The sequence below is a fragment of the Agelaius phoeniceus genome, chromosome 3, assembly GCF_051311805.1.
Source record: "Agelaius phoeniceus isolate bAgePho1 chromosome 3, bAgePho1.hap1, whole genome shotgun sequence".
NCBI classification, from domain to species: Eukaryota; Metazoa; Chordata; class Aves; order Passeriformes; family Icteridae; genus Agelaius; species Agelaius phoeniceus.
The window spans coordinates 116,250,234-116,266,604 of NC_135267.1; the positions used below are offsets into that span (position 1 = coordinate 116,250,234).

Here is a 16,371-nt window from a genome sequence, read left to right on the forward strand (position 1 = left end):
ACAAATGCTTAGCAGACATCATGTAATAGTATTAGGAAAAAGAAAAAAAAAAAAAAAAGGCAGCTAGTATTTAATGTGTATTTAATGTGTACCTGAAGAGAGCTGATGTTCTCCAGACAAAAAATAACAAGGACACTAGTAATCAGTTTCCAGAAGGCAGACACAAATAGCTGGGGCCTTCCAGGCACTTGATAAAAGCTTGAATAAAAGCTTTTCATGTGCAAGCAGATTTAAAAGCTCAAGTTTATAAAGATGTTTGCAGTAAGGTGTGAAAATAAAATGTGTTTAATGATTAGGTCAAGCAGCCCAATCCTGGAACCTGTTCTGCACTTAATTTTACTGGTGCCTGAAATAATGACATGGTGGCTCTACTTACAAACACTGTAACTACATTTCTGCTTCCAGCATAGAGAATTAATTTGTATATGCTTTTGAGCTTATGATGTGCAAGACTAATTTAAACCAGGCAATGCATACAGACAAAAAGCAAAGGTATTTCTTAACTGAGAATTTAATATCACAGTGTTACTGGTCAAAAAGTTATTTATTAGTACTGTGCAACTTGTCCCTGCTGACAAACATAGAAATGACTTGTATTTACAATAATGGATAAAAGCTACTAATATTCTAGTACCACCCATTGTAATATGGCTTCTCAAAAAGTCTGGCTGGCAGATTGTAAGCATGCTGGAGGCAGTCCCTTTGCAATAAAGTCAGACTGTTTCTGCATCTTCAGAACAGCAGTAAATGCAGATCCAGTTAAAGTTCTTCCTATGACATGACTCAAAGATATTGATTTTTCTGAGATTGAAGAGTGTAATACTTACATGACTCAGATCTCATGGCACTGCTGAAGATGTGATAAATACCACATTTTGCTAACCAGCACAGCAAAATAAGGGCACAAGTAAAACTCAAGAGTACAGGTTTTGGGTAAGGTGTGAATTGTTTTGTACAAGCTCTGCTGTGCCTGTGATATTCCAAGCACTATTTTCCTTACAAGCTTTGACAGCAATCAATACCCTCCTTACTGGGACAGATCTAACACTGTAGCGGATGCTCAGCCTAAAAAACCCCAAACACTTGAATAAAAAAATAGAAAAAAAATATTTAAACCAACAAACCAGTGTTTTGCCACCAATATAGTAAGGTGAAGCTTCCCAAAGTCACAAACCTGTTTCTGGCCTGTCTTCAAGGATTAGCATCACACAAACATCCACTCTGAACAGCAGAGCACAGACTCTGAAGACATGATACAGTAAGAATTGCTGATATGTCTGACATTGCTGATCTTGAATTCCAACCAAATGCCAAGGGGAACAGGAATAAAACCAGAGTGGCTTCTCAGAGGCATTACAGCATATTTCATTCTGTCAACTTTGAAACACACGGGGAAACCCAACCATTTTTGCACCCAAATTTTATTAGAAAACATCAAGTTCAAAAGTTACTTTATGTTGCTGTTAGATTGAGTCAAAATTCTTTTTACTTGGATTTTAAAAACTAGCCAAAGTACTCCTCCTATGTTACCCCTCAAAGATGAGACCACACTAAACACTAAAGGTACTACTGTAGTACAACTGAGAACTGAACCTATACTGTCCATAAACAGCAGAGCAAGCTGCTTATTTATCCTTTTTAGTTATAGCAGGAGGCAAAAATTCATTGTCATTAAAGTTACCTATATATGAAAAAATCTTTAGTTCAGGTATAAATGATTTTTAGCTACTTAGCAAAAATAAAATTTAATTTTTTCAGCTTTTTACTCTGTGACTTTCTTTTTGGGGGAGAATAAAAACCATTGTCAGCTCTGATTCAAGACCTGTGATTCGACCTTCAGATACCAAGACAAAAGAACACTCACAACTGCTTCTGCTTGAATATTGTCTTAATTTTCACTTCACAGCTGTAGTCACTAAACTCAACATTTTCCACACTGCATAACAAGCTGCTATTATAGGAAGTCAAATAGTATAATTCAGCACTCTGGGTAGGAGAGTCATAATTAGATGAAGTACTACCAAGATTCTTCTGTGCCTTAAAATGTGCACCATCATTTCACTTCATTATTCCTGTTGTTTTCATATAGTTCACAGCATATGGGAGGATCAAGATATGAAAGCAGCCTTATTAGCTTTCAAACCAGCCTTCAGCAGCCTCCATTCTCAACCCTTGTAACATTCTTGCACAAGTCCCCAAAGTAAGCCTTACAGCACTGAAGCAATCATTTCAGGTCATAAAAAGATAAAGAACTTTAAATAACTCTTTTTTCCCAGGGAGAAAATGATTACTTATGTTCTCAAAATTAAAAGAACTTTGTACAAAAGGCCTGGAAAGATCAGGTTTTAATTACATATTTCAAAACTGAGTTATATATAACAATTCTACTGCTTATATGCAGTAAATAAATATATTAAAATCTAAAGCGAGCAGGAAAAAAATAAGCAGACTAGATGACAACTGACCAGGATGTTTTCTGGAATTGCACCATGCATGATTTGTCCCTTGTGGCTGAAGACAAAGAGGGAGAAGAAAAGTGGCAAAGAAAATGAGCTTAAGTAAGAAAATGTAGCACCCTTTTTGATCTTGCATGCAAGCTGAGAATGAGAAAAAGTTTTGATCATTCAGTCTACAGTCTTATTTAAAGATCAAAACAAGTCTGAGCAGCTTAAAGCCTTACTTCATTAAAAGAAGCCATGCACAGTCAAAGAGTTAATTGAATGGTAAGTGGGACATTCTTGCAGCTTTGCTTGAATGATAGAAACTTCATTATACACTGCCCTGTATTCCACAGAAGATAATCAAGGTCCATGCACGAAAGTTTTTTCCACCCAGTCTGCCATTTCTTTCCAAATCTTCTATTACCTACCTGCTACCTTAAGAGCTACAGGCTGAGATTTGTAACTTGCTAAATAAATTACATATATGAATTTAAATCTTTCACCATTTAGAAATAGAAACTGCATGTATATATGGTATATGGTGACAAAAACTTCAGGACAAAATTAAAAACAAGTGGCTCAAGGTATCTGCTAAGCTTTTTTTTTACCTACAAAATTAAAAATACCAGTGATTCAAGTCTCTTTAGATGTTTAAAGCTTTTGCTGAGACTGTATAAATCCTAATACATATTTTCTCAGCAAGTGAATCCATTTTTCCCATTCCTTTGAAGATGCCACAGAGCTAACCAACATCCAAAACTTTCCTTAATGCAGAGGGAACAGGTTGAACATTTGAAAATGCTTGAGAGCATAGCAGATTAACAATGAGAAGAGTATTCAATGGTCAGCTGTTGAATTTAAAATTTCTGTCTGCTGTCCACCCTCTAACCCATTCAAATATTTTAACACATTATACGTTAGCCTGCCTTCAATTCAGTGTTGTCTTGCTAAACAACACAAATCACGTTAGATCAGAGCTAATTTTGATCTTCAATTATGTATGAGAGATCCAAAATCAGGTTGGCTGTCTCCAGAGCCACTTGCAGGCCACTGCACTTGGCTGCAAAGCAATCCAGAACCCGGAGGTCAGCAACCTTTACTGAGGGCTCTTGAGGGCAGCCCTGCAAAACAGGAGAGCCAGACTGGCCTTGCAAACAGCTCCAGCTGAGGTCTTCTGTGCTACCACTCACCCCACAGCCACATTTTGAAACTAAACCTGACCACCTGGAGACACAGGGAGAACCCGGGGGAACAAACCAGCAGTGCCCATACACCACATCTGTCAGGACTTCTTCTCCATCGTGACTCAGAGAGCGAGCTACAGACTCCAGGGAACGGCAAAACCCCTCAGCAACCAATTGGTACTGTGTCTGAGAACAACCCAGGTCTCTGAAAGTGCTGGCAGGCAGGCTAGAACTCTAAAAAAGAAACCAGAACCAGGAAAGCAAAGTTGGAACACTGTTTCACAGAAATAATTTTAAGCATGTATCATACTGCTGCTTTTTTTTCCCCCCAAAACAGATGGTTCAGTTCTAACTAAAAAATGTTTCATTATTATCCCACAATAGGAAAGTCAAAGTGGAGTTCTGCATGATCATCTTTCAATATAAAAACTCTACATATTTTCAACACTTAAAAACATGCAGTTACTACAACAGATACTAAATTAAGATCAACAAGTACAAATATAGTGTTAAGTTTAAAAGATATAAATAAAACCGAGTGCTTCAAATAGACTCCTTATTTTATATTAGTAGTTAGCAAAAATGCCACATAAATCTAGAAAGAGACAAGTGTTTTACTGTCGCAGTGATTCTACATAAATTCTTGTTTCTTTAGTACACTAGGCATCTTTGAAACCCTTACACCTTACATACCTTGTGTCTTATGTATGAAGCCAGGTGAGTTTCTGTACAGCCCCCTCCTAATAATGCCAAAGGTTCCTTCACTGTTAACTGCAACACATGTTCTGCAGTTTCACAGACACGCTGAAAATCACAGGAAATTCTTGTTAGACATACCACAATTAATAGGATTTGTCCCCATTGAAAAAAACACTGAAAATAAAATTTTCAGTAATTTCTGGTAGAGATTCCATAAAGTTGAATTACATGTGGATAAAGCTGCTGAGAGATTTCCAAGACCTTGTTCACTTAATGAGAAAGTCCCTTTATTTATCCACACTATGGAAAAGGCAGAAATAAAAAGCTGCATTTTAATCCTTCTTTTTTCAAAACAGGTCTATATATAAAAAGTCAATCAGTATCAATGACACTTCCAGACCAACTGTTCAATGCAAAACAATGCTTGACTATCATTGCATGTGTTGCTGCTGGCTTTTTGCTAGGTAGTTTTGATTTTAATGTTCTCATAGATCAAGTAATGAAAATGAGAATATTTATCCAGCACTGGCCTCAAGAACAGGTGAAAGATGTACCTGTCCCTAAACAATTTCCTGTATTAAAACAGAGCCATTAAATGAACATGAGCACTTCAAGGATTTTGAAATTCTGGAAACAAATAGACTTAATTTTTGTACTGAAAAAACTATGTTTCTAAACTCAATGTATTTCATATTTCTCAGTATTTTTCCATTAAAAACATGACTTTCCAAGAAAATATTTGAAGAAAATCTACCTACCTTCAACTCATCCCATGCTGTTTCACTTCTGTTACAGAGTATCAGGCTGCAGATAACTGTGTCCTCAGGAATTAGATGTAGAAAATGCTTTGAAGCAATACTCTCAACACACAAATCTTTCAAGCTGCCGTAACAGCCAGGAGGCAGCGAATGTATGGAAGCTACAGGCTGTGAACCTGTCAATTAAAAAAGGAGAAAACAGTATGTGGCAGCATCAGAACAGCTAGCTGATGCATTTCATAAAGCATTCACCTTTATTCCTCTTGGCTTTTAAAGTTATATACATTGTTCAATACCTGTCATTTCAATTCACAACGGAAATCACAGAAAGCAACACTTGTAGAGTGCAAGACTTGGTGGCAATTTGAGATTAAAGAAAGTAACTGTTTCATTTGCCTTGAATCAAAGTTTGAAAACAAACTGGAACTGGATATCCCTCATGCCACAAGCAGTACCACCTGTGGTATGCCACCATCAGGACACACACAGAAGACCTAGTCACCTCGAAAAATGGTTTTTGGGCTAGAAAAGAGCAACTCTTGCTCGGTGGCTAAGGTAGAGGGAAATTAGAGACCCTCCTCTGCCATGACACCAGGCCAGCTCTCCTCACAGTGACAGCTGCAGGACAATGGCTCAGGCAGAGAACTGGCCTGTTACCTGTCACACGGCCCAGGGGCTCCATCAGGGACAGCCCAGCCCTGTCCACAGCCACGACACCCTGCTCCTTCAGGAACTGCTTCAAGGAGGGATGCATCACCTTCTGGCACACCACAAGGCCCACCTCATCCTTAACCAGCTGCTTCCCCACATTCAGCAACTGATTCAGCTCCGACACTTCCAGAGAAACTCCGTGATGGACTGCTATAGTTCCTTCCTCAGGGTTAGAGCCATCCCCTGACATGGACACACTGAAAAGGGCAATGCTGATCATGTTTGAACCGGTCCTTTTGACAGCAAGTGGTTTTCCCAACTGGATTTCTGGCGCTTCTATCAGCAGTCCAGGAAGGACTGTAGAATCCACAACTCTTCCACCTTTCACAGGTATTACCACACACTTCCCTAAAACAGCATTAGTCTCAACGTGACATGGAACAGTAAATATAAAAGCCTTTAAAACCAGTGAGGTGAGATGATCAACTTCAGTTTTATTAAGCATGCAAGCAGGTTTGCTTGTTAAAATGCTCCGAACCAAACAAACAAGGGTCTCAACACTGCTAAAATCCACAGACACCCGGCAACCACAGGCCTCAGATTTCAGGTGGTCCATGCACAGACTCAGAAGATGCTTGCTTATTTTAATGACAGTAAAAGGTGCAACATTCAGGCTCCTGAAATTTTCGATGAAGCCACAGCAAAGGATGGCAGTGAACAAGCCACAGTCACTGAACCGTGACACGTGGTTCCGTACAGAGGCTGTCAGGACACGCAGCACGGGCTGGCTGAGGGAAAGGTGCCCCAGGAGGGCTGAGGACTGGGAAGTGGTACAAACACAGCCCCCCACACCATTGTGGAGCTGCTTGAGTCGACCAGCAGGACCGTAGGAAGATTTTAATATCCCACTCAGCAGAGACAGAGACTGACTCACTGCATCTCTAGTTAGCGGCTCACTAATAAATAACGGAGGCTTTTTAGCTTCAAGGCGAGACATTCTGAAGATAAGATTTTAATTCTAGCCAGAAACACATTTCATTTTTACTTGGATCTATAACTCATTGCACTTTTAAATTTTAGTAGTACATCTTAATTCTTTGCAGGCAAGGATTATTATTTTCAGTGCAAAACAGTATATTTAACATTCGTGAAACTACTCATCACAGCTCTCTTAAAACGAGGCTTAAATCATGTTGCAAAACAGAAAAATAGTGACAGCAGGAAGCTATTTCATTATGGACGATCTCTTCTGGCTTCTGAATGAGATTGAGCAGACTTTTTCGCAACAAAATTCACAAGCATGCTTCCTATATGAACACCTATAAGTGACAGTCCTGCTACAAGCAGAAAGTTCTTCCTACTCCAGGAAGTTTTCTTCATCTTTTCTGGCAACAGACACAGATGAAAACCTTCAAGCTTAGTTATACCTACAATAAAAACCAGAAAGATATTAGAATAATTGTTGGAATACTAAGTCCGAGTTTTAACAAAAAATCTTCTAAAAATATTGTATAGCTTGACCTATTTTAGTTTTCACCGGAAAAAGTCACAGAAGGACAAATACTGCATCAAAAAATCATTTAGGTTGGAAAAAACCTTTGAAGTTGAGTCCTGCTGTTACTCCAGCAGTGCCAAGCCACCACTGAACCACATCCCCAAATGCCACATTTGTGCACCCATTAAACACCTCCAGGAATGGTGACACGGCCACCTCCTTGGGCAGCCTGTGCCAGTGCTTGACAACCCTTCCTGTGAAGGCAGTTTTCCTAATATCCAATCTAAACCTCCCCTGGTGCAACCTGCGGCCATTTTCTCTTGTCCTAGCACTTGTCACTCGGGAGAAGAGCCTGACCCCCAGCTGCCTGCAGCATCCTTCCAGGTGTTGTAAGGAAACAATAATAAGGATGCCTTGAGCCTTCTTTTCCCCAGGCTGAAGACCCCGAGCTCCCTCAGCACTGCTCCCAGGAGCACTGCCCTTCTCAGGACTCATTCAATAGCTCAGTGTCCCCCAGCAGTGCCGAGCACAGGGGACAGTCACTGTCAGCACACGCTGGCTCACGTTCAGCTGCTGTCACAGCATTCCGAGGAATCTCTCCAGCCACTTTTCCCTATAACTCAGCATGGGGCTGTGACCCAGTGCAGGACACAGCACTGGGCCTGTTGAACCTCCACTGGCCTATGCATTCTATAATGCTTTTTAGCTGAGAAAATCTACTAATATGATTTTACTACAAACACAGAGAGTGCATCAATTATAGCTGTTTATCAGTAACTTCAATTCTGACCACTGGTCTGTACTCTTACCAGCAGGTCTGTAAGTAGCAGGCTACCATCAACTTCACTGAAATACCAGAACTACAGCAATTTCCAGCTGATTTTACACAAGAACAAAAGAACTCAACTAGTCAGCATTGCTTGCCAGGCAACAGAAACAACAGCTTTTGATGTTCAAACAACTACAAGAAATCTGGCTCAAACAAAGGTTTCTTACTTCAAGAGGCCCACAAAGAAAGCTTTTCAGTTCTTACAACAGTAAAACTTAAGTCAATGCTTATTTACGTTTCTATGTGAACTCTACAGTATTTACACTTGTACTTCATTTTGCTTCATTCTCTGCTGTAATCACCATCCCTACTGACACAGAATACGTTAATATGTACAGTCACAATTATTTCTGGGCAGTTTTAAGCCTAAAAGGACACGGTTATAGATCCAGTCTCATGAGTTTGACTGCTGTCCTGAAGTTACTGGAGCTTGTTTTAAAATATCTTTAAGACATATAATACCCTCACTTAATTGATCTCATTATGTGGGATTTAGCAGTAGTTTTTGAGACTTACGATGCACTTTTTGGGTCCATGTAGGTACAAAAAATTAACTCAGTTGCAAAGGAGGATAAAACTCCAAAAGACTAAACTCCATTAATTCATCTTCTCCCTCAAAGACACAGATATAACTAATTAGGCAACTTACCCAAAAATCAATGTACTAATGCTATTTTTCTTTACTTTTGCGAGCGGTTTGCATCATGAATGCCAGAATTTCACGGTCTGGAGAAAAATCCTCTGTCTTCACTTGGAAAATAGGACTGGACTTCAAGTAATACCAGCCCCAGTGCACTAGCCCCAGGCTAGCTCCCATAACAATCAGAACTTTGTTGTCCTTCCAGAAGGTTTTAAGACCCATTGCAAACTGGCATCTACCTAGGTAAAGATAATTTATTATTTTAAACATATTCTAGAAATCCTTTTTTTCTTACTCTACAATAACAACACTGAACAGATTAAGCTGAATGTTAATACCTTTAATTGCAGTGCAGCAGATGACTAAAACACTAAACAAAAGGCCTTACTTTGTGAACCAAAAAAAAAAAAAATAACCTCAATTCAGACATTTTGAAATGTTAATTGCTGCATTTGCTTCGAGCTTTGGCATGCTAAATCTTAAACACAACAAAGCTTTATCTAATTACAAGCACTACTGCCCAGATGGTAAGCATCTGAAGCCCAAAACCAGGTTCAAAATATACCTTCCCCCTAGTTAATAAAATCCAATGAGTAGCTAGGCTCCTACGGCAATGCAGAACTTTGAAATTGCGGGCAAAGCAAGGTGTGAAGCTTCTGACACCACTTTACCTTTGTGCAGCTTTGCCTGACCACCTTATAGTATTCAGAAGTAGCACCATTACAAAGAGAGCAACAAATTAATCCTTATGTAATGAGAAACTGGAAAAAAACTACTTTTCATGGGATTTCTCACGGACACTCATGTTTTATACCAAAATACCTCACTGGTTTGAGCGGCTACAAAGCTGTAACTACTCGGAGAGGAAATGCTCCCACAGCCGGCCCAGCTCCGTGTCCCTGGCAGGTGTAACCCGCCCCACCAACCACCCCTCCATCGCGCTACGGAGCCCTCACAGCCCACTCTTCCTCCTCCTCCTTCCCCGGACCCAGCCACCTTGAGGCGCGGGCGGCTGAGAGGCAGCGGCGGCTGAGGGCACAGACCGCGGGCACGGCGCACCTAAGGCTTCTCCCCACGCCGGGAGCGAGCGAGCGAGCAAGGAAGGCGCTACCGAGGAGCCTTCTCAGAGAGGAGAGCACTCGCCCGGCCCTCACACGTTCAAACGCGCCCCGGCAGGAAGAAGAAGCGCTGAGGGAAGCACGGCCCCGGACGTGCCGCGCCGCCCCTCGCGCCCGCCATTAGCCGCGCGCAGCGTCACAAGCGCGCGGCCCGCCTCAGGCGCCGGCGGCCATTTTGCGTGCGGGCAGCGCGGGGCGGGTGGTGGCGACGGGCGCGGCCATTTTGGGTAGGGCAGAGAAGCGGTGGGAGGCGGGCACGGCGTGGGGAGGGGTACGGCCACGGCTACTTAATGCCGCCCGGTTCTAGCGGTCGCTCCTTGGGCTCTGGCTCCGCTCTTCTCCTCGGTCAAACATCTGAGGGGAGGCTTGGACAGCCGGGACTCTAGCAGCGGTGTTGGCCTGCTCCCACCGAGCCTGCCTCAGCCTCCGGCGCCGCCTCAGCCGCTCTGTCCCGTTCCTCACCCCGCCCAGCCTGGCCAGGCAGAAAAATACGTGTATATATCTCTGATTTTTCTTCCTTGCATACCTGCTACTGTAGCCACTCCGCCTTACGCCTTCGCCCAGCCGTCTGAGGCTTCCTGTGGGCGGGCAGAAGTGCCCCGGCCAAAACAAGTTCAAATAACTTTGTTCCCTGACCTCCGCTTTCCTTAGCTCTTCTGCTTTCCTGTATTCACTTTTCCTGTATTCACTCCTGTAAGTACAAGAAATACTCCTGTGAATACAGTTATACTTCTCCTGTGTTCACTGTTCTCTCTACTCGTGTCAAGGATATCTCGTTTTATATTCATTTGTTAATGAATGGGTTTGTTTTCAATTTCGTTTATAGTTGCAGAGTTTTAGACTGTAGCCAAAGGACAAGTATTTAATGCCTGATCTTCATGCAGAAAGGAATATAATTTTTTAATTCTATAGTAATTTTTCATTGTTAATTACATTCAGCTGTTCCACAAAAGTTAAAAAAGATAATAGTACCTGTTGACGGCCCTCTGGTGCTCCTCAGAACCTCTCCTCCCTATAGTTCTAGGCAGTTCTGCGGTGCCTGGGTCATGTTTTGGAAATTGCCTTATTGAGTGTTAAAGGTGAATGGGCAGTTCATGAATGAAGGAGTGTGAATAACAATGAGGAGAAAAGGCGCTGACTGGCTGGAAGAGTATTTTTCAAGGGTTAAGTGGGGTAATTGGCAGCAGTGGGCATAGAAATCCTGAATAGCAAATGGGAAGATTGTGGTGTGTCTTTTCAGCACTGGGGATGCTTTACTAGATGTGTGAGTAGCTGAGCATTGCACTGCTCACCCCAAGGTTAGGATCCAGTCCTGGAAACTGACCAGTGCTGGACGGGAAAGTTTTTTTTATGTTGTGATAGTTCATTTCATACTACAAAAATAGTTAATATCAACTTACCCTACAGAGTTCCTTAGTGAGCATTTGTTTGTTTCTGCCGTTCTCAGGTGCCCCCTCTCCCCACCCGGGGATGGGCAGTGGGTGAAGCTTGCTGCTGTAACTCCAAGTGTGTGCCAGGAGTTTTCAGTTCCTCCTCCCTCTGAGCTCTGCATTTCTCACCACAGGAAGCTGCTTTGCTAAGGTAAGATGCTGTTCATCAGCTGGCAGAGGACACCTGAGCTTGCTCTCTGGGTCACTGTGTTTTCTGGCTTCTCCTGAGTACCCACCGCTCCATTTGACTCAAATTTAGGAAAGAAGGATATTCTGCCACATTATTTTTAAAGTTTGTCTCACTCTAGCTACAGGCAACCTATGTGTTTGATTCTAAATCATATCTTCATGCACAGGTTGTATCAACATTTTAGGCCTTGGAGTACTACACATCCCACATCAGGACTTGTTTTTTGTATACACATATATATATATGTGTGTGTGTGTATATATAGTCTTGTGAGGAGTTTTTCTGCCATATTTGCTTGTCTTCATATGTCCTTATGTGGCGCTTACTTCAGGTTTGCAACACAAAAAGCATTCCATGAGACAGAATCTTGCCATCTAACAGTAGCAGTTGTAACAGAACTGTGTTTTTGGTGCTTGGTGTTTTTTTAAAACACAGGAAATGGCAAAGTATTTTGGGGCTAGTTGTTTTTTTCCTGAACAATTGATGAGTAGTTTTCCCCATCTTCTGATGCCTTAGTATTGAGTATTTTTTCACCTGTGTCACTTTAGTGATTTCCCTGATGGTTCACACATAAAATATTTTCCTTTTTGTGTTCTGTGGATTTGCTTACATTTTGTCTGTCTGCTCTATTTCCTTTGTCTTATCTGTGTGGTCAGTGCAAAGAATGGGGTAGTTGGCAAACTCCCAAAGTCAGCTTACTCCCAGGAAGAGCAAACTGAACCAAAGCTAACTTTTCTTGTGCATCCTTTTCCTTTTTATGTTTTCCTTCTATTATTTTGTAAATTGTATTTGGAGGGAATTGCTGCCTGCCAGCAGTTCTCACATGAGTAGTAGCAGACATGTTGCAACAGTATTATTCTGGAAAGTAAATTGCTACCGGAAAGAAATGAGTGATGCCAGGGTAAGTTCAGCTGAATTTACTACATGACTGAACTGAACTGGGATGTTTCAAGTGGCCCAGAGCTCTGTTCTTTCCATTGCGTTTCTCAAAATTGCCATCAGTAAAGTTGTCAGGATTTAATCTGAAAACATGGAGACGTTTCCAGGGCTGTTTGGTGCAAGGAAGAATGATAGCAGCATGGCACAAGGCATGATGATATTCCAGCTTCTGTGTGCAGGACTGTTGGGGATCTTAAGATTAAAATCATCTGTGCTTCACCGTTTAGTTTTAAAGTGGGTGTTTATCTTGGTTTGCACTTTTTTGAAGTCAAACAGTGATAACAAGTGCATTTTGAAACATATAAGTGTAGTGCCTGACAGAAACACATATCCCCAACCTGACTTAGGTCCTGAAATTTGACAGCTCTCTCACAGTACTTAATAAATTGAAGTATGCAATGGGAAATGTGTACACATTCCTCAGTTTTTAATGGTATCACTTAGGATCCCAAATTAAGTGATTTAGGTCCTGTTTGGGATAAGCAAGGGAGGAGGAAGTCCAAAGTTCACTTTACTTTTGTGCAACCACCATAGGAGTTGGGTTATGCTGCTTTATGTGTGTAATATAAAATTTTAAATATACATAACGTGTATGGATGGATACCAGGTGAGCCAAAAGCTATAGCTTCTTACTTGAAATAGTTCTAAGTTTGTGTTTTCTGTGTTGGATGCAAAGTGCCTCCAAAGTTATGAGGCTGAATTAAAGAAACCAACACAGGTAGCTAAGTAATTGTCCTTTAAATAAGAATTTTCCTTGTTTTCTTAAAAACAGAGTGTAGGGTTTGAAGAACAATAGTCATGAAGGAAAGGGCCACAGATGTGAAATTCATTCTCAATTGCTATAGAGATCACTTTTAATTGGTTTTTTTATAGGACCAGCTTACACTGACCTATCATGGCATCCAACAAATTTGTCATTAAGGTAAGCAGAATGTCAAGCTTTAAAAAAAAAAAAAAATCTGTAATACTGCCTAGAATGTGTCTGTTGATACTAAAAGTGCATCCTTCAGGTTTCTGGTCATGGTAGCATAGCTTATATGAGCTTTTCTCTGCCTCTGGAAGCAAGCTTGGAATTGCTGCTGTATCATGGCAGAGTGTGTCTGGGGTCAGCTGAGGATGAAAAGGCTGTAACTGAAAGTGATTAGTTGTGCAGCAAGAATTAGAAACTGCATGAATTCTCAATAAAACACTATTTTGCTACCTGAAGTAAAATTTTGGGTGGATTCTTTTCTTACTATAACCTTGTAATGCTATTTATGTACTTCCCAGTTCTGAGGGTTCCTGGTTTAAGTTGTAGCAATGTTCTTAAAGTATTAATTTATTTGTCTCTTTTCTGCCTCTTCTTCCATTTTCAGGGATTGATTGTTTCAGGTGCAATAAAATGCTATTGAGGTTCATTTTGCAAACAGTCCCAGACTTTTAGTTGTGAGCTGAAGAGCAAAACTTCTCAAAACATTCTGTAATAAACATAACACTTCATAATTCTGCTACTGTGACTATACTAGCTAATCAATAAATAAACCTAATTGTGATTAGCACAATATATTATTCTCTTGGAAGTGTTTTTCCAGGAGTTTTCATAACACAACAGATTTTTCTTCTGTGGGTATGCTTGGAATTTTTTGGAGGGCAACTGCAAAATCCTTCCTGAGTGATCAGGCTGTGGAAGCTGTCAAAGCTTGGTTTTGTGGGTAACCAACCTGTTTAATGAGAAGACCAAGCACTTAATTTTTTGTGTGCCGCGTGTTCTTTTCCAAGGAAAACCGCTGTCATTTAGTGGCATGTTTGCTTTATATTTTTACTGTTTAACAGGACTGTAAACCTCTGGAAGGTTAACAGTATCATGTTATTCACTGCTGCTGAGTTGATAGAGGGACTTAGAGGAGAAATATATTTGATTTTCAGCACATTTTAGCTGATACTCTGAGTCTGTGCACCACTGATGTGGATAACAGCAGGAGCCAAGGCTGAAGGCATTGCTTTTCTCAGCTGAGAACTCTTGATATCATCAATATTCATGTAAGTGCCCAATAAAAAAAAGTGGTGTGAGTTGGCATGTCTTTACTCAATATAAAGCCTGCAGACTCTTGGTGTCTGACCTGCATCATTACAGCTTCATTATTCAGCAAGGATGTGTAACTGGTATTCAGCATGGACCTTGCGGTCGCTGAGTTTAGCATCCCTGACTGCCTGAGCAAGGGCTGGGTTCTCATTGAGCGTGTCTGTAGGTAAGAGTACCACAGATAAAGCTTTTGAAAATTATAATGGAATACAACTTTTTCTTTCTTACAGTATCTGAGAAATGAGAGTAAGTTTTTAAGTTTTTGCATGTACCAAATGCTGAAAATTAACTTTACCTTGACCTGATTGAAATTCACTTTGTGCACAGATTAACATTTTACTTGTTAGGTCACAGATTTTGTATGTCAAGTTTTGCTTCTTTAAATACACTGGATTTGTATTTCATGTGAATATTTTTTTAAGACTTTTCAGCTTTCGGGTAAGTTTTGCACAGAAGATCTCCATGCAATAGATTCTCCATTAAAAACTATTTCCTGCTTGTCACTGCAGGCAGAGTACAGAGAATATTCTTTATTTTAGATTCCTTGTGTTTAAAGCTGATGGGAGTATTTTACTGTGTCTGAAAATGTTCAGGACAGATGTGTTGGAGCAAGTCCACAGGAGGGACATGAAGATGGAGCCCCTCCCCTGTGAGGAAAGGCTGAGAGATTTGGGGTTTTTCAGCTGGAGAGGGCTTCAGGGTGACCTAATTGTGGCCTTCCAGTACCTGAAAGGAGCCTACAGGAAAGGTGTAAAGGGGCTGTTTCCTAGAGCATGTAGTGACAGGAAAAAGGGCAATGGCTTTAAACTGAAGGAGAGTAGGCTTTCAATTAGATATTAGGAAGAAATTCTTCCTTATGAGGGTGATGATACACTGGAACAGGTAGCCAAGAGAAGTTGTGGATACCCCATCCCTTGAAGTGTCCAGGGCCACTCAGAGCCCATCCAGTCTGACCTCGTCTAGTGAAAGGTATCCCTGCCCCTGGCAGGACGTTAGAACTGGAGGAGGGATGGTTTCTAAGGTCCCTTTGAACCCAAACCACTCCATGATTCCATGTTTCAGGTGCCTCATTTTGTTTTCTACATTCTTTACTTTTAAGCTTTTAGATTTTGTAAACCTGTATATGTGAATCTTTCTGGTAAGAGAATGAAAAATGCAGGTTATCAGCCTGTCGAATCTCAGCCGACTATCAAGTAATTGAGTGGAAACCTCCTGTAATTTGTTTAACTTCGCTTGTTACTGGTGCGCGTTTTACCTGCTCGTCTCGGCGCCCCGGTGTAATGGTCGGTGACTTCCAGAGGAGGGAGCAATTGGTCTGCATTTGAGAGGCGAGCCTGTGCTTGGCTTTACGAGCCATTAAGAGAGATCGAAAACTAATTGATGCAGTAAAATAGCTTTAAACCTTAATACAGAAACTACTTTAGGTCCTAAACACACATTCTTCACCTACCAAGCAGCTGGATGATACAGTCTTGTGGTTTGCAATAGATAATATTTTATGCAAGTTAATTTGATCATCAATTTTCTATTTTATATTGATATTTCATAAGCATTGCATGGTAAAATACCCCCACCATATGAATTTAATTAATCTTTCTCTGTGTGTTGCTAAAATATTTTACTGCTGTTCTGAGAAATAAATCTTAACTTTAATTGGTGAGGCTTAAAGCAAAATCTTGAACTCTATATGGATTTCAAAAATATCACTAGGGCCTTGTTTAAAACTTTGGACAAAGTAGAAAGAATTCCTCTTCCAGAATTGTGTCAATTGACTTTATTCATGCCAAGCTGCAGAACTAAATATAGTAATTTTTATGGCTTCAATAGAAAAATTTCATTTACTGTTTTCTGCAATTTGTTCATTTGCCAAAGACAGAAGAGTAACTTGTTACTACATTTCAATAGCTCAGCTCAAAGGAAAGCTTTTTTTTTCTT

The 16,371-nt window shown here is 40.7% G+C and overlaps 4 protein-coding genes across 13 annotated transcripts in view; 1 reads left to right on the top strand and 3 right to left on the bottom strand.

Moving 5' to 3' along the window:
* Positions 1–525: 525 nt before the first annotated feature.
* MKKS (MKKS centrosomal shuttling protein) lies at positions 526–6,730 on the bottom strand. The gene is made up of 4 exons (XM_054628918.2): positions 5,740–6,730; positions 5,083–5,258; positions 4,319–4,429; positions 526–3,859 (listed from the first exon to the last, which is right to left on the bottom strand). The coding sequence occupies exons 1-4, from the start codon at positions 6,728–6,730 to the stop codon at positions 3,419–3,421; spliced, it is 1,719 nt and encodes a 572-aa protein (XP_054484893.2). The 3' UTR covers positions 526–3,418.
* LOC129117927 (uncharacterized) lies at positions 6,730–7,113 on the bottom strand. Its single transcript, XM_054628930.2, has one exon. It carries the CDS (start codon positions 7,111–7,113, stop codon positions 6,967–6,969), a length of 147 nt encoding a protein of 48 aa, XP_054484905.1. The 3' UTR covers positions 6,730–6,966.
* A 1,614-nt stretch (positions 7,114–8,727) lies between these two features.
* On the bottom strand, positions 8,728–9,920 carry LOC129117926 (uncharacterized). Of its 6 annotated transcripts, none has more exons than XM_077176311.1 (2): positions 9,809–9,920; positions 8,728–8,936 (listed from the first exon to the last, which is right to left on the bottom strand). In XM_077176311.1, the coding sequence occupies exon 2, from the start codon at positions 8,917–8,919 to the stop codon at positions 8,728–8,730; it is 192 nt and encodes a 63-aa protein (XP_077032426.1). In that variant the 5' UTR covers positions 8,920–8,936; positions 9,809–9,920. The 6 variants fall into 6 exon arrangements, with proteins under 6 accessions (XP_077032426.1, XP_054484903.1, XP_077032425.1 ...); XM_054628928.2 differs by having other exon boundaries at positions 8,728–8,932; positions 9,809–9,905; XM_077176310.1 differs by having other exon boundaries at positions 8,728–8,932; positions 9,757–9,890.
* Positions 9,921–10,369: 449 nt separating this feature from the next.
* SLX4IP (SLX4 interacting protein) overlaps positions 10,370–16,371 on the top strand; it is a 69,745-nt gene continuing 63,743 nt past the window's right edge. For 3 of the 5 annotated variants that reach the window (XM_077176307.1, XM_054628919.2, XM_054628922.2), the window contains exons 1-3: positions 10,370–10,508; positions 11,263–11,396; positions 13,248–13,296. In XM_077176307.1, coding sequence (XP_077032422.1) covers positions 13,270–13,296 — 27 coding nt within the window. In that variant the 5' untranslated portion in view covers positions 10,370–10,508; positions 11,263–11,396; positions 13,248–13,269. Of the gene's footprint in view, positions 10,509–11,262; positions 11,397–13,247; positions 13,297–14,279; positions 14,394–16,371 lie in introns of all 5 variants that reach the window. The other 2 variants (XM_077176308.1, XM_077176309.1) reach the window with 2 other exon arrangements.